The 21,478-nt window shown below is 40.6% G+C and overlaps 1 protein-coding gene across 1 annotated transcript in view; it reads left to right on the top strand.

Moving 5' to 3' along the window:
- Positions 1-21,478, top strand: part of ELP2 (elongator acetyltransferase complex subunit 2) — a 49,508-nt gene that overhangs the window by 749 nt on the left and 27,281 nt on the right. Inside the window, 9 exon segments of the mRNA XM_081872672.1 lie at positions 253-331; positions 2,774-2,844; positions 6,082-6,238; positions 8,279-8,356; positions 10,285-10,349; positions 11,786-11,852; positions 15,213-15,356; positions 19,513-19,608; positions 20,586-20,686. Coding sequence (XP_081728798.1) covers positions 253-331; positions 2,774-2,844; positions 6,082-6,238; positions 8,279-8,356; positions 10,285-10,349; positions 11,786-11,852; positions 15,213-15,356; positions 19,513-19,608; positions 20,586-20,686 — 858 coding nt within the window.

The raw sequence follows: 21,478 nt of genomic DNA, 5'->3' as shown, positions 1-21,478 counted from the left end.
ATAATGGGTTTCCACTGGTGAATATTGCCTGTGGTTTCTATGCTTTCCTAGTGTCAGCCAGTTGGGGAGTATTCTGACTACAGTTAGTGAATGGTTAATTTTTTAACCATAACATACTTCTGAAATATTTTTCCCTTTTAATGCTGTTACTGAAAGAATGTTGCAATAGTCTCTTTGAGAGCATCTCTGGATAAATAACTTTTCCTTATCAGAATTCTGCTCAACTCCACCACAAGCTTTTTTTTTCCCCAGAGAAGAAAAGTAGTTGGCACACTGAATGGACACACTGGAAGAGTTAATTGTGTTCAGTGGATTCGCAGAAAAGATGGATGTAAGTATAATTGTATTAAGAGGCCTATTTCTACTGAGTGTTTTTTTTTTTTTTAAAGGGCCATTGATAATGCACCTGGATCGGTGCAGAGTACTGATAATATATTTTTACCTCAAAACTTACAATCCATTTTAGATGTATAGGATAGGGTTGTTCGAGTTGGAAACAGGTTTGAAATGCAATCAGTAGATACTATAATTCTGGAGTGGACAGTATTGCACTTAAACTGAGAGACCTCACAATGACATACTGAGGCTTAATGCTGTGTAAATCAGTCTTTAGAGACCTTTGGATTTGTGTATTTCTACTTGCCCTTGCATGCCACAGTTCTCTTACTCCCTTTCCAATCTGAGGCAACCAGTAGTTGGGTCATTTTGTCTGAAGTGACAAACTATGGTTTGTGCTTTCCATGAAAACCATGTTCAGAAACCACAGTGGTTAAAACCATAGTTGGCAGGTTTGGGCTTAAGAAGGAAGGCAGAGAATTGCTGTGTGCTAGAGAGATAAATGGGGAGCATGGAAGCTCAAGGGTCTTTCTTCACATAGCACCAAACCATAGTTTGGCATTGCTTCCGAACCAGCCCGGTGTGAGCAGCAACAGAGACTTTGTTCAGCTCACCTGTACTTTCCAAGACACAGAAGAGTTGGTTGTTAGAAAGTTGCTGAGGTGCATAATAAAAGGGAGAGGATGTCCATTTAATAGTGGTCAGGGGCTATGGTCAGGCTACATGGGAAGTCCCCTGGGACTTCTGGGCCAGCAATTGCCTCTCTTTTCCACACACACACTATATACACCGTATTTTTTGCTCTATAAGACGCACCAGACCACAAGACGCACCTGGTTTTTGGAGGAGGAAAACAAGAAAAAATATATTCTGAATCTCAGAAGCCAGAACAGCAAGAGGGATCGCTGCGCAGTGAAAGCAACAATCCCTCTTGCTGTTCTGGCTTCTGGGATAGCTGCACAGCCTGCATTTGCTCCATAAGACGCACACACATTTCCCCTTATTTTTTAGGAGGGAAAAGTGAGTCTTATAGAGCAAAAAATACGGTGTGTGTATATATGTGTATGTGTGTATTTATACACACACACACACACACACACATATACACACACAACTTTAACTTGGCTATCAAATGTTTTATATTATTGTTGTAATTAATATGTTTGGGGATGCAGTTAATTTATTTGTGCAATAATACATGGCAATGGGAAGCATGAAGGGGATAAAAGGAAAAGCTGTTGTGCCCTTGGTTACACAAGTCAGGGTGCAAAGAGCATCAGCATGCTTGGCCCACCAGGCTTGGACCCACCGGGTGGGATATTTGACTCTTCCTGCTCCTCCTTTGAACAGTGGACTCCTGTGCCTTATGAACCATAGTTTTTGAAACTCCATTTCAAATGTGACTTGTTTTATGTCATGGAGGATGTGTGAGAAGTGCAAGTCCAATACTTTATTAGAAACAAAGAAATAGTTACATATTTCTTTGAATCCAGGCCATAGATCTGCATTTTCTGCACTGCTAGGTAGCCAGAAGAATTACCTGGGTTATGACTGTTGCTGTGGCAGTGCCCTCTGGTGGGCATGTTCTACATTTGAAATTTATTCCGCCCTGTACTTTTTCAAGATACAGTATACAGTACAGGGCAAGGAGTCCAGCTGTCTGCAAGCATGGCCAGTGGTGTTTTATGTTATGCTATGTTCTTTTTAATATCTTAAGACCATGTAGTCCTAGGTGACCAAACAAAGTGAGTTCTTTAGTTTGGGGGGGCGGGGAGATTGTCTCTTGAGCATAGAGATATCCCAAGAGAATTTGAAACATGTTCAGGACACAATTCTGTATTTCAAGTTAAAACATCAGCTTAACCTGTGCACCCAGTTTTCAAGGAAAGGCATAAAGTATAATGTATAATGGTACCTAAAGTGAGGCCTCTTTTACATTTTACAGTTCCGTTGTGCATATTGCCATTTGCAAAACAAAATGCAGCTTAAAAGAGTGCTAAATAGAGCTAAACACTCCTGAAATGAAAGAGGTTCTTTAAAGATTATAGTCTTAAAAACGTGAGGATCACTGTGAAAATGAAAAGTTATGTATAATGTAAATGTAGGGAATTGAGAATTTGCAATTACATGAGACTGGTGCTTGAGGATAACCACAAATTCAGGTGAATTCCTAGTAAAGTAAAGGAGAGTCTGTTTGTGGAGTTGCAAGTGTCTCTACTTTCTCCTCTGTTGGAAAGATGGGACCTAGGAAGAAATTGAAACTATTGGTACAGACTTCAGTGTGTGTGTGTATGTATGTGTGCTTTTTAAAAAAGTAATCTATTTGCACATTTTGACCTTTAGGAAGAATTGCCACTGAAACAAACCAAAAGTCATCTTGAATCAGAATTATTCAACTTTTCCATTGTTCAACCTTTCTCTCCCTCCCCCTTCACAGCTTACGAAACAGAATTAATTTCTGGAGGGTCTGACAAACTACTTATTCTTTGGGAAACACAAAATGAGAAGGTATGTAGAGCAATTGTGATATGTGAGAATAAAACAATTGTAAGCATGATTTCCCCCCTTAAAAAATAAAAACTAGAACAGCTTCTGAATCTTTCCATTCTTTCCACTCTAAGTATTGTACTAAGCAATTCTATACTGCAACAAATTCATTGCTAGTAATCTGGATTCAAAATTTCATCACAGTGAAAGCAAAAGAGATCTGTTCAAGGATCTGCCATTGTACGTGTTGTGTAGTACTTGGTGTAAAGGGGAGAAATCTATACTAAGACTTCAATACTATATGCACTTCCTAAGCAGTAAGTGCCACTGAGGACAGTGGGACTTGCTTCCAAGGAAACTTGCTTTGGATTGCACTGTAAACAAAACAGAATTCTGTGCCCTGTTTACATTATGCATAATTGAACAAATGTGCTTGTATTATGTTACATTTTCCGTGCATTCTGTCTTTTGGAAGACTGGAAGGTATATCAATTCTGGAAGCCCATCCCACTGAAAATCGTATTTAGTTATCTCTCTGAATTCTTAGGTTTTGTCATCCATTGTCTACAGTATACACTTAAATGCTTATATTTGCTAAATTAAGGCCTGCAAACATATGTTTACTAAAATGATACCAGAGATCCCGAGGAAGCTGAATTTTGCAGTCAGTGGCACATTTTGTGCTTAACAAGGAAACTCAGAAATACACTACCCTAGCAGAGAAGAAACTGTGGTTATTTAGGCATGATACATGCCTAGTACTCGGCCTTAATGCCACAGCTCTGTTTAACTCAGGGGCCTGGTTCACATGCCAATTAAACCATAGTTTAAAATAAATTATGGCTTGACATAAACGAGCCGCACATGCTGCTTAAAAAGTTTCTGCAGAGCTCCTCCTCTGCTTCTGCCACACTACAGGCAAAACAAGCTGGAGTCTGGCTTGCCCCCTTGTCCAAACAAAGGCTTTAAGGCTGATAGGGCTACTAGGGAGGATTACGGAGGAGGATTTGCTGGGCTCACTCATTTCTTTGCTCCTGACTGACTGAGGAAAAACACCAGTGAGCATCTTCGAGCAAAAGGGCTGCAGCAGCAGTGCTCTTTAAATAGTGATTTCTGGGTTGAAAGTCAGGCAGTGAGCTGCAGCTGGTGTTTCTTTCCTCATCCTCTGCCCACTTCTGCCAGGCCTGAGGTCTTACATCATCTTGTAAGAAAAGATTTGCTCCCGTCCTGTTTATTGTATCATATTTAATTACACACACTTAACAAATTCACCAATCCGATTTGCCCTGTCTTTTCAAGTTTTGCACCTGCCACAGACTAGACAATTAGTGCCACCCAGAAATACTTAAGGCTGAGAATTTATATCAGATGTTGCTGGACTATAACTCCCATCAGCCCTAGTAAGTATGGCCAGTGGCCAGGGATGATGGGAGTTGTAGTTCAACAACATCTGGAGATCCAAAGGTTCTAATTTCTATCATGATATACCAATGCTACGTTTTGACCCAACACAAATTTGCAATACCTGTGGTGTTCTTTTTCTTTATAATGAGATAATTCCTTCTTCTCTCCTGAACCAGAGAGAGCCGGTGTGGTGTAATGGTTAAGAGCGGTGGACTCGTAATCTGGGGAACCGAGTTTGCTTCCCCACTCCTCCACATGCAGCTGCTGGGTGACCTTGGGCTAGTCATACTTCTTTGAAGTCTCTCAGCCCCACTCACCTTACAGAGTGTTTGTTGTGGGGGAGGAAGGGAAAGGAGAATGTTAGCCGCTTTGAGACTCTTTGGGTAGTGATAAAGCGGGATATCAAATCCAAACTCCTCCTCTTCTTCTTCTCTTCTTGAGCCTAGTACCTGATATAGCAAAGAAGACATACAGTATTACAATGTTACTTCATTGTGAATGAGATTTCCTTTGTCACTATAATTTACCTATATAAAGAAAGAAAGAAAAAATAGCTTTTCATGACAACATAGAATAAGAAACCAGTGATATTACAAGAGGGCTTGAGAGAGTTTCTATCCAGCCATATATCACCATGGATCACCTGTCTGATGCAAGCGCACATCTCAGTGACGTTCAGTCTTGGTTCTCTGTAACAGTGAGGGGTGAGGAATAATCAAGGTTGTATCCACATGAGTCTTATTTCTTTGTAGTAGACAAACAAACTTAACTTTTGATCCACCTGGCATGGTAAATTCTTTTGCCGAAATGCAGGAATTCTTTGTGAGCAAACAAATTGCTGGGATGCTTTCTTGCAAATCTGAAGGCAGTGAGGTCAAATCTCTTCCACAACCATGAATGTTCTCGTGACAGTAGCTTGAATATGAAATGGCACCCCAAAGTTTTTCTCTTTCCACTATCTTGAGCCTATCTACAGACTGAAGGAGGCAATGTGCTGGCAGTGGACGTAAATACCTCATTAATGAGGTACCACCTTGTCTGGAATAGCACCTAGAAGTAGATCCCTAATCGGAAATACTATTAGGATGAGGTGTAAGCTGTGCCTGCTGTTTTGAGGATATATTCCAGGAAAACGGCTGGTATGTCCACAATCCCAATGATTGCAAAGCACTTCATGTACTTAACTGTAAAAGTGTTATGTGTTATTAGCTGGTGAAACAGAAGGCTAAGTGAACTGGTATAGTCAAGTGCTTATCGTTTTTTAAATTGAGATTAGACTCTCTCATAAAAAGAAATGCTTAAACTAAATGGAACCTGGAAGACTCCACAGAAAACAAATTGCATTTGCCCTGTGCCATACATGAGATGAAATTAAATGACCCTTCTGATAGCATTTGGAATAGAATTATTTTAATCAATATTACCCTTCAGATGTTTTCTATTCTGCCTGAATGCTTTTCCGTTGTGTTCAATTTAGTTTAAACCTTAATTATTACTATTTTTGTCATATACCAAGCCATTTAAAGTAGATTTAGAAAATGGATGGAAAAACCCAGTGATGTTGCTTTTTGTGAACGTAACGGAGTTTTAATTTTTATTAGAGCACAGAACAGCATAGATTACAAATAGAACGTTGTATAAAGTGCATATTTTCTAATGCCCTGGACAAAAACAAGAGCAATGTAATTTGCTTACCAGTGTCCTCAACTAAAGCTTTTGTATTTCACTTCTGTTACAGTTTTTAGCACTTCCGTAGTTGGACAGTTCTGAAAACTGCACACTTTGCATGGCAGCTTGATTTGGACTTCAAGGTTCTTGTCCTTCCTTTGTGTAATCTTATAATGTTCTGTTTAGCTTGTGAACTGCACTCGTCTTGAAGGCCACACTGAAGCAGTTTGCTCTTCGGATGCTGTTTACATGACAAATGAGTCTACAGGAGAGTTAAATATACTTTTAGCTTCTGCGGCTTCTGACTCTACTGTGCGAATCTGGTCCAAACAAGGAACAGAAGGTAACTATCTCCATTGTGCTTTGTAAACAGATTCTTTCAAGAAGTCACATTCATGTAGCAAAGTTTGGTGATATGCATCCATAACTATGGAGAATCTGGATTTCTTCCAGTTGGAATACAGTGGTGCCCCGCAAGATGAATGCCTCGCAAGACAGAAAACTCGCTAGACGAAAGAGTTTTCCATTTTGCAGGCGCTTCGCAAAACGAATTTCCTATGGGCTTGCTTCGCAAGACGAAAATGTCTTGCGAGTTCCTGTGGGGTTTCCCCCCCCCTTTTTCTAAGCCAATAAGCCGATAAGCCGCTAAAAGCTGCTAAAAGCTGCTAAACCGCTAATAGGGCTAATCCGCTAAGCCGTCAATGGGCTTGCTTCGCAAGACGAAAAAACTGCTAGACGAAGAGACTCGTGGAACGGATTCTTTTCGTCTTGCAAGGCACCACTGTACACTGGTTTCGAATAGCCACCAGTTGTCTAGCTAGCAAAAATATTTTTTTTAAAAAACAGTTTTGGGTGTGTCTATTTTCTTTTTGTAAAGCTAGTTGGGAATGTAACTGAAGAGTGATATAAAAACACTTAAAATAGCAGAAAGGTGGCAGTCCAGTGGATAGTCAAAGTTAGGAAAGTATTCAGGATATGTTAGAACAGAGGTTCTCAATTATAATTAGGCATGCTGAACAAACACAAATCATAGTCATACTTTCATCAACTTGGAGGACAAATTAATGTTGTGCAAATTCCTGGGGGGATAGGTCTGTTAATGATTATTAGCCATGATAGCTAATAGAAACGATATACAGTGGTACCTCGGGTTAAGTACTTAATTCATTCTGGAGGACTGTTCTTAACCTAAAACTGTTCTTAACCTGAAACACCACTTTGGCTAATGGGGCCTCCTGCTGCCACCGTGCCGCTAGAGCCCAATTTCTGTTCTTATCCTGAAGCAAAGTTCTTAACCTGAAGCACTATTTCTGGCTTAGTGGAGTGTGTAACCTGAAGCGTATGTAACCCGAGGTACCACTGTACCTTTAAGTGCTAGAGATTGAGGATAAGCCATAGGGGGTGGCAATTGCTTTTGTGCTGTACCTGTGAGCTTCCAAGGCATCTGGGTAGCTGATATTGAAATGGAATCCTGGACCCATAGCCTGAACAACAACAAAAAACCCAGATCCCTCCTGGAGCCCTATTTGTGTGTGTGTACCTCCATACATGAATGCCCCACTTCAGGCAGGTCAAGTTAGGAGTCATGGCTGGTATGTGCCTCAGCATCTAGGAGAGAGGCTAGCTTGTATATTCCAGAGAGCCTCTTCAAGCATTCAGGACACTCAGTATTGAACACCTGAATAAGGCTCAGACCTTAAGTACTTTCAATATCTGATGTTATCGACATTCATCTGCTCTGGGTGCCATTGGAGAGTGTGCCTTTGGGGGTGAAGTCAAACGATTGGAAAGTTACAGTGCCTGCTGTTGCTGTAAAGGCAGATATGGGAGAGACATGTTTTGTTGCAGCTGGGGCAGATGAAGGTGTCCGGTTGTGCTGCTGCAGATGCCTGCTGTTGAAATGCCTGCTGTGGGTCCATGACCTGTCTGTCTCCAGGCACTGTAGTCATCTGCAAGGGATTCCCACAAGCTATACATCTTGACAAAGAAAGGGCAAAGGCGATAGCTATGTTGTGTTATGCCAAACCTTTACGTCACTTGCCTTGCTACTTGCCACAATGCATGAATCCTTAAAATTGTTTCCTATAATAAGGGAAGTAGATGAATTTTGTCCCATTGAGATGAGGAACCACCTCTCAATGTGCCAAGGTCAGTGTGAATTCTTTCGTTCTGATCTACTGTAACCTCTCCTTATCAGTTTTTCTATACCTGAGTCAGTTTCTCTGTTGCATTTCTTTATGATGTACAATCCTTTAGGTTAATCTTGGGTGAGTTTTAATTCTTTGTAGCTGTAATTAGCAGCTTATCTCTTTGGTTCTACATTGGCTGTCTGTCATGTTGACTGTTGGTGTGCAAAACTATTCTTTCTCTCTCTCCCTCTCAGTTAAATGTCTTCAGACGCTGCTATTTGGAAATGGATTTGTTATGGATGTTTCTTTGTCCTTCTTGCCAGACAGCAACAGTAAGTGTGTCTGTGAAACTGTTTAATCATTTAAAGGGATGCTTAACTGGTGTCTTAAGCATTTTAGTCGATGTAGTTGATGGATGGCAGCAAATTTCGAAGACTGACTCAAACATTTTGTTTTAAAGTATATTTCAAAAGTGCAGTACTGGGCTCCTAATATCTGCTCCTGTGAGTTCCCATTTTCACACCCACCCACACCAGTGTGACTTGACACTAATTTGACTTCAGTACTGCTTTCTTTGCCATGTTGCTCAATATGTTTAGAGGAAATGTTTTTTTTTCCCTTGTGTGCACCACATTTATTGGTAAATGTATCAAAGGAGATAGTGAATGTTACTTTTCCACTTTCAGCTTTCTATTCAGTGTTTCGAGAATAAATGCAAGCAAAAATTGCATAGTTGGTCATCTGAGCTGTGATTCTATCCCTAAATGCTGAATATTCTCCCTCTGTTTGTCTTCACCTTCCTCCTTCTCTCTGTTGTCTCCCATGTGTTGAATGTTAGGTTGCAAGTGCCTTGGGACAGGCAGGCCCCTGCCTTTTTGGTTATTACTCTGCTAAAGCACCATGCACATTAATGGTGGTATGGTAATAAAACAATTTATTGCTTGGTGTGTCTTTAAATGATGGCCTCTCAGTGATGCAGGAGTTTTAGGTATGTGCACACCCTTCCCTTACCTCGTCACTGCTGGGTGGAAGGATGAAACAGAGAGGAGGGATATCTGCTCCAGATGTTGTGTGTTTTATTGGAAAATGGTACCTCCTTTATGGTTGCAAACAATATCCCCATGTTTGCTGCAAATTGAGTGTGGTGCAGGGTCTGGGAGAGAGCCCATTCAAATAAATTCAGCTCAGCTGGATGCTTGTGATTGTATCCACCATGCCTGATGCAAAAATCAATACTGACTTTTGGGATTATCAGACTTGTCAGAATGATGCGTTTTAAAGTTCCCTTTGACCCAAGTCTTTAGTAGCGAATGTCTGCTTCTAAGTTCTATTGTATTAATAATAATAATAATAATAATAATAATAATAATTTTTTATTTATACCCCGCCCTCCCCAGCCAAGGCCGGGCTCAGAGCGGCTTACAAGCAATAATAAAAACAAGATGAATGATTACAAACTTAAAAACAAAAATAAAATACAACATTAAAATAATGGAACATTAAAATATTAAAAAGTCAATATCTATACATTATCCTTTTTGAGAAAATACCTATGAAATTAACTCTTTGCAGATGAGCAGGTAATTGCTGAAGTGGAAATGAATATGTTGGGAAATTATTGGTGTTGTGTCAGGATCAATTAGGAGTTGCCATTCACCTGTTGTATTAAAGTACCTTTTAGTCCTGGGATTATGTGGGTTGCCTGCATATAAAACAGTGATTCTGTTCATAGGAGTTGGATTTCCAAAACACTGGAATGATGCATAGACAATCCTGATATATTATCTTCATCCCAGGCTCAGCATGTGTTTCATGGTGCTGTTTATGGAGATCCAGAAAGCCATTCTCTGCCCTAGGGTAAATAGATACATTAGTGCAGGAGCATAATATAGGAAGGCAGAAAATTTTGTGATTTGACTTTTAGCAGTGTGGAGAGCAGCTTAATTCCTTATTTTTGAAATTTGTGAAATTATAACTACTGCAGCACTGGATATTCTACAGATTATGAGTTTTTTTTATAGTCCTGGAACTGTGTAACACACCCTTAGAAGTAAGACCCAGAGCATTCAAGGTGTGCTGGCTTCCTGGTGCTTTGGCATAGGATTGCAGCCTTAGGCTCCTTCTCTCCCTCCTTCCCTCTCTTTCTCGCTCTCTTCTTCCTTTAGTAAATGTGGTGTACTCCCTTGTGTCCATTTTATTTTTCTGTTTAAAATAATAATAATGAAACAGCAGGTTTTGACTGACTGCTTTGCCATTTCAGTACCGGTACTGGCTTGCGGTGGGGATGACTGCAAAATTCATTTATATGTGCAGCAGGATGGACAGGTAACTATTGCTTTTGTCTCCTATCCCATGAATAGTATGTCATTTTTTTGGTGTTTTGTTGTGACTGTGATTTTGTGGGGAGAAAATGAAGGTAGGAAAAATGAAGTTGAATACGTGGGAGAAGTGTTTACAAATATTGCTGTGGTGTGCCTTTATATTGAATTTTCAAAATGACTTTTAATTTGTTTATATCCCATTCTATTTGGAGGATTTTGAGCTTAGACAAATAATGTGTTTTGGGTTTAGTTGTGTTCCTTCCAGTTCACATTTGATGTTAATTGACATCCGTGCTAGCATTCATCATAGACAGGTTGTGTGTGTGGAATTGTTCAGCATGCCTGCCAACTCATGGTGACCGATGTGCCTATTTATCCCAATTAGTTATATACCACCCTTCATTGAATTTGGCTTCAGTGTGGTTTACAGAATTAAAAATATCAAAATGCCTTCACAAATACTTTTAAATGCCAAACAGTGCAACCCTATACACATTTACTCAGAAGTAAGTCCCAATGTGTTCAATAAAGTTTAAAGGTAAAGGTACCCCTAACCGTTGGGTCCAGTCGCAAACGACTCTGGGGTTGCAGTGCTCATCTCACTCTATAGGCCGAGGGAGCCGGTGTTTGTCCGCAGACAGCTTCTGGGTCATGTGGCCAGCATGACTAAGCTGCTTCTGGCGAAACCAGAGCAGCGCACGGAAACGCCGTTTATCTTCTCGCCGGAGCGGTACCTATTTATTTACTTGCACTTTAACGTGCTTTCAAACTGCTAGGGGGCAGGAGCTGGGACCGAACAACTGGAGCTCACCTCGTTGCGGGGATTCAAACCGCCGACCTTCTGATCGGCAAGCCCTAGGCTCAGTGGTTTAGACCACAGCGCCACCTGCATTCCTTCTCAATAAAGTTTACTTCCAGGTAAATGAGTATAAGACAGCAAGCTTTAAAAGCCCGCAGGTTTGCCTGGCACCTAAAAGAACGCAACCTTGCTGGGGAAAGGCATCCCACAAGCTCAAAATGGTCCTCATTGTGTTTGTCTCCTGCTTCATCTTAAATGAAGAGGGAACAGAGAGAAAACCCTCAGCTAACAATCTGAGAAGGTACTCCTTCATGTCCCCAGATCACTTTGAATCAAGTTTGCATTGGAGAGGCTGCCATTGGAGCTATCTCAAATAAGCTCTGCCTGTCAGAATCTGGGCCGCTACATTCTGTACCAGCTGAAGCTTCTGAATAATCTTCAAATTAAGCCCAATGTATAATGCATTACAGTAATCCATTCGAGAGAGGTTACCAGGGCATGGCTGACTCTGACCTCGCCGGTGAACCCTGTGCTGTTTGAGCTCATAGCAACAAAGCTGAATCCAGGAGAACCCTCAGGCTGTAATGCGGAGCATCAAAATACAGATATTTGTGCTACATAAGGACACTGGTTTGTTTCAGTTTCAGAAGACTTTGCTGCTCCATGGCCATGAAGACTGGATAAGAGGGATTGAATGGGCAGTTTGCGGTAGGTAGGGAATGCGGCAAGGCATTTTTAATAATCTAATGTGCCATATAGAGCAAGATTACTAGGAAAAGCCAAGCATCTGAGATGGTTTTAATCCCCCTTTCATATATGCAAGCATAGTATTTGAGACCCAGCGGGGCAGCGTGCAGAAACAAGTAGGATGGCAGAACTTGATAACGAGAGTGCTGTAATTTTTAACACTATAGTTAGATGTTTATTTTTATAATTCCGCTGGCATGAATTTTCTTCTCCACATTTTGAAGGTGACGTTGCTAATAGGGAAAGATAATTTCAGAGGATTCGACTATATAATGTAATAGGCAAGTATTCCATTTTGGATAATGATGTAAGGGGATTGCCCTTTCAGTCTGGAGTAGCCTGCTTCCTAGAGTTCAGCCTTTGTTGAAACAAAGAGGGACAATTGTGTCTTCCAATGCAGGTGCTTGGCCTAGAAGAATCAAGGCCTCAACACTTGCATCTTAAAAATGGTAATTGAGGTTCTAGGGCATGGGTCAGCAAACTACAGCCCATGGACCAGATACGGCCTAAGGGGGTCATTAAACCGCCCGCTCGGTCGGTCCCCACGAGGAGCTAAACTGGCGCGCTGCACTGGTTGCTCCGCATGGGCACTGACTTCCGGGACGTAGCCACGGCTTCCTATTGGCTGCAGGAATTTCCTGCAGCCAATAGGAAGTCGTAGAGGCCCCCCCCATGGCTCCGAAGGAGCAGTGGGCGTGGGCGCGCGCTCCCACATGTGGGCGATCCAGCCCGCCAGTGGACAAGTTTGCTGACCCCTGTTCTAGGGAAACTGGATTCTATGCCCACTTCTACACTCTCCAGTTTTTCTGTTCCCCTGTGGAATCTCGAGAAAAGAGCACACCAAGAACTCAAGCCAATGTAAGTTTCAGTAGTGGGAATGGTCCCTACTCGCAAATCAATAGTCAATAGTAAAAAAAACTAATCCATTCAAAACTATGTATTCTGACAAGGATTACAAACTCATAAAAATATGTATAACACAATAATTCACTACAGAATTAGAGATAAGAGTTTATGAGTGGAGATAAATTCATGTTAGTCCATATTCGTTGTGGAGGTCTTAATTTCAGTCACTGAGCAGAAATCAGAAGTCAGTTATGGATTAGAAACCAGGACAGGACCCTGTTTTGATGTATTGACCTTCATCAGCTGGAAGTATCAAATATTACATGAAAATACTTTATAAAACAGTATTATATAGCATTTGTTTTTTTTTGTTTTTTTATAAATATTTATTAAGGTTTTTAAATATAAATGCACACATAATAAACAATCTTACTTCTTTTACGACAATTTCATCACTTCTTTGGACTCCCTCACGTCTCCCGCTCCCATTTACATCGTTAAAAATTTTTTCCAAACAAATTATCAACTTGTTTACAATCTCATGTCCACTCATTCAAATATAATCTAACACTTCTTCCAAAAATTTTTTATATTTTCTTTAGTCTCACTTATCATCAAATTTAAATCTAGTTTAGTGGTGGCCAGTTTTTTATAATCTAGCATCCTTCTTAACATTCAACCAAATTACAATGTTTTTGTAGATACATCTTAAATTTCTCCCAGTCTTCCTCCATCTTCTCTTCTCCCAGGTCACGGATTCTGCCGGTCATCTCGGCCAGTTGCATATAGTCCATCAGCTGCATCTGCCACTCTTCCAGTGTGGGTAGATCTTGAGTTTTCCAGTTTTTTGCAATAAGAATCCTTGCTGCCGTTGTTGCATACATAAAAAATGTTCGATCCTTCTTTAACACCTTCTGGCCGACAATACCCAGAAGGAAGGCCTCTGGTTTCTTTGTGAAGGTATACTTAAATATCTTTTTCAGCTCATTATATATCATTTCCCAGAAGGCCTTCACCTTAGGGCATGTCCACCAGAGGTGAAAGAATGTTCCTTCATTTTCTCTGCATTTCCAACATTTATTATCAGACGAATGGTATATTTTGGCAAGTTTAACTGGGGTCATGTACCATCTATATATCATTTTCATTACATTTTCCTTCAGAGCATTACATGCGGTGAAGTTCAGCCCAGTGGTCCACAACCTTTCCCAGTCCTCAAACATAATGTTATGCCCAATGTCCTGTGCCCATTTTATCATAGCCGATTTAACCATTTCGTCTTGTGTATTCCATTTTAGCAGCAAGTTATACATTCTAGATAGTACCTTGGTCTTTGGTTCTAACAATTCTGTTTCTAACTTCGATTTCTCCACCTGGAACCCTAACTTTTTGTCATTTTTGAAAACTTCTTTAATCTGAGCATAATGTAACCAGTCTCGCACCTTATCCTTCATTTTCTCCAAACTCTGCAATTTCCAATTGTCTCCATCTTTTTCTAATATTTCCCAATATTTTGGCCATTTGGCCTCCATATTGGGTCTTTTTCGGGCAGTATTATATAGCATTTGGTTCCTTACCTAATTTTTAAAGGGTTGTGTAAGTTTGAAGACTTTCGGATAAATATATCCTGTTATTTTCTACATTTCTCAAGGATAACAACTGAAAATAATTACTATTAATAATAGCTACATGTGTTGAATCAAATTAAAAACTCTAAGGCAGCATATAATCATATGATTCCTCCACCCCTGTGGAATCTCAGCATATATGCAACCTTGCCCATAACTTACAGCTTTGCTCTACTTACAGATAGGTAGATACAGTACAGATAGGTACTTACAGCTTTGCTCTACTTACAGATAGGTAGCCGTGTTGGTCTGCCATAGTCAAAACAAAACAAATTCCTTCCAGTAGCACCTTAAAGACCAACTAAGTCAGTTCTTGGTATGAGCTTTCGTGTGCATGCACACTTCTTCAGATACACTGAAACAGAAGTTTCCAGACCCTTCTATATAGTGAGAAGGTGGGGAGGGGTATTACTCAGAAGGGTGGTGGGAATGGGTGATTGGCAGATAGCTGTGATGAGCCTGTTGACGACTTTGCTCTGTGTAGCACAATTTTAGAAATAGAGAATCTTAGAAGATACTGAATCCTGCCCCCCGCCCTGAGAAACCACGTAGCACTATCTTTCCACAAACAGGTGATTTTGCCAAACTATTCCAATCTAGATTCAAGTACGTATTCCAACCTACAGAGCTTTCCTTAGATTATGTGAGGCATTTCTTCAGTATTGTAGCTAATATGACAGTGTGATATTTATCCCTCTCCACACTGAATGGTGCCGACATGCGCTACAGCAAAGTATTTATTTTGGTATTCGTTAGCAACTTGCTCATGGCAATACTGATTTCCCTGGGCAATGAACTTCCCATCTTTAAAATCTTCCTGATTTTCATTTATTTAATTTTGCAAAAGACGGAGATCTCTTCTTGGCAAGCTGTTCCCAGGATTGTCTGATAAGGATCTGGAAGATGCATGCAACTTCATTGCTTGTGGAAGCCCAAGATGAGGAAACCATAAGGCTGAAGGAGAACATTTTCACCGTGAAAAATGACAGTGGTGAGTCTCTATGAATAGCTGTTGCTTTTTCTGAGGCACTTTGCAATTGTTATCAGTAGGGTTAAATGAAAGTGTAGAACCTGAGGTTTGCCATTCTTTTTATTTTTATTTTATGTTTTATTTTGACAAAATAAGAATAAATAAGAATAAAAATGTGCACCCCACCCACAAGACCATTCCATTGTCAATATCCAGTCTCCCAAAATTTCAACTCCCCTTGCAATAGTTTGACCCCTTTCCATTTTAACAGTACAAATTCTACAAATACCTTCCATATCTCCTCAAAATCATTTCTCCTGCATATTCCCCGTCTTACCTTAATAGCACATGTTAAGTTATCATTAATAGCTATATCCCACACCTCTTTATATTCATCTTGCTCCTTCCACTTCCTTTTTAAAAAATATATACTTTATTGGTTTTAAAAACTGTGTAACATAAGTAAGCAACAGAAAACAAAAAGAAAAATAAACATTCATTCCAGAGTTGGTGCTTGTTGTATGTAACAATTTTATTTTTTTATTTTTTTTAAATAATTTTTATTAGGTTTTTACATTTTATAACAACAAACACACACAAAAAGACAAAAACAAACAAGTACAAATTCATACCCTGATTTTCTTTACCCTCTTTCATTGACTTCCCCCACCCTCTCTTCTTACATCCCAATTCCAATAATTAATTCAGCAAGTTCTTACCTAACCTCTTAAACATATTAATATTACTTTTAAAACTTAATTCTTTTTGTTTGTCTATATTCAACTTATCCAATTCTCTTATAATCATTAATTTCTTTTTTTTTTTAAGGTCGATCTGACTTCCCTTCCACAAATTTTTCCCTTTATTATATTGATTATAGGTCACATTAACCAAATAAGCAAATCGTAACATTTTAGAATTCTATTCTCTCCCCCCTCCCTGCCCCGGTTTCTGTCCCTTCCCAAACAAATGTCCAATAAACAAATAAAAAATAGTTCTTAGCCCGGATTCCTCACGTCCGAGGCCTTTAATTCTCTGTTAGTCCCTCTCTGCCAATTATATTGGTAGTCCTTTTTGTTGATCCTGGGACCCCGAAGGAGTTCAGTCAGAGTCACATCAAAAAATCTTCCATCCAGAATGTTTGAAAGTGGTTGCTGCGAAAGGTCGGCTACTTTTCCATACTCAAGAGGGAAGTCCCAATCGTGTTGCTTTATTCTTTTTGGTTTTAATGTTCCAAGTACTCCAGGGACTTCCCTCTTCTTCTTTCTCATCTTTCGCAGATTTGTAATCCAAAGGTCTTCTTGCTCATACTCTAACAGTGTGGACTCCTGATTGGTGTTTTCCACTTGTAGTGTCTGCACTCCTTCTTTCCTCTCTGTCAATTCCAAGAGCATCTCTTCCTGCTCAGCTGCAGGTTTTTTATCAGTTATATCCTTTATACATTCAGCAGAGTTGTTTGTTTTAGAATTCAAGGTTGTAAGTGCTTTGTTCATAGCCATACTCTGCTCTTGCAGGATTCCCACGAGAAAGAACATTTTTTCTATCTCCGCCAGTAATTTTCCCTCTGCAGCCATTGTAATGTCACTAATTCCCCCTAGGGGGATTTCAGTTACTTGGTAGTCCTTTTCCAACAATCTGTTACTTTGTTGTTATCACTACTTTATTTCCAACCACCTCAGTTCAAATGTATCACCTTTAATTCAGAGAGTTATTAAATAACAAGATTCTTAACTTTGTCCACCCGTTTGACAGCTCCTTTGACAGCTGTCAAACTCCTTTCACTTTTTCCTCCAGCACACAAACAGGACACTCCCGGGTTTTGGGGGGGGGGGGGATTACACACAAAGTTCCAAAGTTCTTCCCTTTCTCTCCAGCACAAAAACTTCTTCTATCAAATTTATGAAAACTTTTAAGTCATAAAAATAGTAATCTTTCCACCTTAATTCTCCGTTCCTTGCTTTAAATCGTCTGTAAGTAGAGGGGGTGCGGACTTCCCTTTAGCACATCCCCCGATCGTGTCGAATTCAAAAGGTAAAATTTTTTAAAGTCCAGATTCCACTACTCACGGGTTATTTGTTATCCAGTCCGAATTTTGGGAAGAAAGTCAGCGCTCTCTGGCCATGGCTCGCGGCTTCGCTCCACTGAAGTAGCGGTCTACTCTCAGCACCACGCCACTCTCCGTACCCTCTCCATAGCCTTTAAAAAGCCTCTTCGTGGGTCGGGGAGGGCGCTTAAGGTGCCCACCGAGTCACCAAGTCCGCAGGCTTCCGCGCCTGCGGTTTCTGAGGGTCCCCGTGTCGCCGGCACGGCAAGACCCGTCTTCAGCGGAGCCGATTCCCTCCGGAGCTCGGAGGGAATCCGCCATTAGCCGTTCGCACTGACCCGGAAGTCCTGTATGTAACAATTTTAGTTGGATTCAACACGACCTCTGGGCCCCCCGTTGTGGTTCACAGATTACATTCTTTATCTGCGCGCTAAACTTTGTCTCCTCTCGGTTGTTTCAATTGCATTAGTTTTGTAAGATTCTTCTATTACACGCAGAAAGTCAATTCAAACCTGCCAACAGATTTATATTTTTGCAATGTTCTTTTAAATAAACTCCGTATACATCTACTTCCTAGCTATAACAAGTTGTGCAGCTGTCAATAAATCTGTGAGCAAGTCCTTCATAGCTTGCAAACCTTCCACCTCCTCATAAATTGATGATAATGCTACCTCTGGACTTTTGGTCAGCTTTAACCCAGCGATTTCTGTTATCTCCTTAAACACCCTTTGCCAAATTTCTTTTACATATTTACACCTCTACAACATGTGGACATAAGTCCTGGTTTGCCATTCTTGAGTTTCAGATTCTTCTTTCCTGAGAATAATTCACTGAACTCATGCTGTATGACTATACTAGCCAAAGGGCCAAGAGACATGTGGCGTTTCTGCGTGCTTTATTTCAGCTAACCTCATAAACTTCAGCCCACTCCTGTTACATCATCCGTTCCTATTCCTGGGCAGGGATTTAACCTTTCCTACTGCATAGCCAAGTCAGCAGTAGAGTACAGAAATTGCACAGAGAAATATATTGCATCAGCTCACCCTAGTGAGACATATTTGTGAATGGAAACAAGTTTGTTTGCACATATCTCCATTATCAATAGGAGGCTACATTTTGTGTATGTTTGAGAGGCGTACCTGCATTCAGAACCCAGGATTTGCAGATGTGATGCTGTACCACCCTATCTGACTTCCCAAACAAACTTCTGAAGGTGCTCAGGGACATGTGAAGTCGTACTTAGGCTTTCACATTTTGTTGTGGCATCTATTTGTTGTGCCAACTATCCACACTATGGCTGGGTGCTTCTTGACAGTTTGTTAGCATAACTCCATAAAGGTAAAGGTAAAAGGACCCCTGACCATTAGGTCCAGTCGCAGACGACTCTGGGGTTGCGGCGCTCATCTTGCTTTATTGGCCAAGGGAGCAGCGTACAGCTTCCGGGTCATGTGGCCAGCATAACTAAGCCGCTTCTGGTGCATGGAAATGCTGTTTACCTTCCCGCTGGAGCGGTACCTATTTATCTACTTGCACTTTTGATGTGCTTTCGAACTGCTAGGTTGGCAGGAGCAGGGACCGATCAACGGGAGCTCACCCCGTCGCGGGGATTCGAACCGCCAACCTTCTGATCGGCAAGCCCTAGGCTCTGTGGTTTAACCCACAGCGCCACCCGCGTACCTATAGCATAACTCCATACTATCCTTGCTTTTCTATGCAAAACTGTAGTTTGTTTGCTATAGTTCTAAACCATCCTTCCTCCCATGAGATCCCAGGGTGGCGTGCAAATAAAACACACACACACACACACACACACACACACACAATGCACACAAAGTAACATTCTGTTTGAAACAGCTGAAACCATTGGAAAGCAGCTAAAAGAGACAAATAAGATAAGGTTTGAGAAGAAGCTCCCCTGCAATATGCAAGACTCACATCAATGACAGGAACGGAATGGTCCAGGTTTTGTTATTTGCATCTAACGGATTTCAGGGAATGTAGTGGAGTTACTTCGTGAATTTACCTTATGGGGATGTTAGCTGGTTTCATACACCAGTAATCTTGACTATGTCCTTGGTTCTTTTATAGATATAAGCTTTGAAGATTTTTATTATCTTTTTTGCTCTGTGGTAGGTTCAGATGCATCTTTTGCTGTTACGCTGGACTCTGTGTTAGCTGGACATGAAAACTGGGTATATGCTGTTCATTGGCAGCCTTCCTTTCCCAAAGGTAAGAAGTATGTGAGCTGCAAATTGGGGGACAGCTAGACATGGCGAAGAACACTGGATTGCTGTGGGTAATGGAACACCCATAATGACTTCTCCCATACCTTATCTCCGTGTTGTGCATTTTCCTATCCCAGTGTGGCAGCTGGTGATGTGGAGTAGAGGCTGGGAATTGCAGGAAATGATATTGATTCTGCCTGTAGCTCATTAACTTTTTCCTATAGTCCTGATTCTGCATGGGTATGGATTTTGGTTATTCTGCACTGTCTGTCCTTATGGTTGCTCCAACCTTAACATTGCCAGTTGCTGAATCATTGCAATAATTACAGTGACCACCAGCCTTTTCAGACCAAGGAGCCACTAACACTGACAAGGGGGCTACTTTTTTTCATTGCCTTTTAAAATATGCATCCAGATTTGTCTTTCTCTCTTTCCCTTTTCTTCTATTGAAAATAGCAACATTCAGTGACATTTAGAATCACAAATGCTGATTCTTTTGGAAAATCGCCATTGCTTTGCCAGTGCAGCCTGCCTGAAGGTTCATCTCAACCTATGATTTACTACTTAATGTGTCACGAGTCGCCAGTTAACGACCAATGATTCACCAAGTGCTGCATTTCCAAAAAGTGACTATACTTGGCACTTCTGGGTGTAATGTTTTCTCTTGTGATTGGAACTGAATTTGTGCAATTTGAAATGTATGGACCCAGAACCATCTGCAAACATTCCCTTTTAAAGCAGGGGCGGTAGACAATTACTACAGCACCTAGTATTCAATGTGCAAGACTTTTGTCTCTGCACCCTTCTTGGAATACTGTAAATTGCAACTACACATTTCTCTCCTCTTCAGCCCAACACAGTTTGTTCTGCAGCATGCCTTTGTAGAATTATCTTACCTTTGCTATCCCAAATACAATATGTGAGACGCAAAAAAGCATGCTAGCATCTTCCACAAAGATAAATTTTCTCCTTGCACTGTAGATGGCAGGATGGAACAGCCAATGAGGTTGTTGTCTGCTTCAGTGGACAAAACTGTGATACTCTGGGCTCCAGATGATGAATCTGGGGTGTGGTTGGAACAGGTAGGCATGTTTTATACATTTTCCTCTCTTGCTTTCCCTGCCCACCCCCACCCCCCGCGGCTTTAGAAATTAAGTAAAGGGAATATGAGGTCATATCCAAGCCTAAAAAGAATTCAAGTGGAAAGTATTGTAATTGTAGCAGGCTGTTACTTCAGTGGAAGAGTAAACAAGCAACATTCTGCTGTATTTAGAACCACAAAAACTGATTCTTAAAAGCAGTAAAGACTTCTGTGTGCATATGAGGGCAGGGAGGGGGCTGTGCTTGCAGCAAAGAGGCCACACACATTTGAAACCCGTCCAGCCTGTCTGCCTACACATGGATTCGAACTGAAACTTAAGTACTTGCCTTATGCTGGAAACTTGGTGTTTTTCTTTTTAATAAACCAGAAGTTCCCAGCATCTAGTACCCTGCTCCAGTACATGGAGGTTCAATTTAGCTGTTACAGATAATAAATACTGATTTTTATGAATTTGTCTAAAAAAAAGAATTTAAGCCAGCTAAGCCAATAAGCATCAATTCACCTTGGAATGTTTTATTTTTATTGCAGACTGCCTGTGAACTTGGCAAATAAACATATCAAACCATTTTTAAAATTAAGATATATTGGTGATAAGTATGGGGGGGTTGAATCTATTTTTCTGTGTTGTTTGTACATATAACAGTTGTGTGCCTAGACCCTGAACTAATGGTTTCTTAATTTTGTAAGATCAATAGCACATTAATGCTGCTGTAACTGCGTTCTTTTAACTTCTCTTTTGGGTGTAATTCTAAACTGTAGATGAAGTTTTGTT

The sequence above is a fragment of the Podarcis erhardii genome (assembly GCF_964252035.2).
Source record: "Podarcis erhardii genome assembly, chromosome: 8".
Taxonomy (NCBI): domain Eukaryota; kingdom Metazoa; phylum Chordata; class Lepidosauria; order Squamata; family Lacertidae; genus Podarcis; species Podarcis erhardii.
Note: the sequence above shows the minus strand (reverse complement) of the source record. Positions and strands in the feature narration are given on the sequence as shown.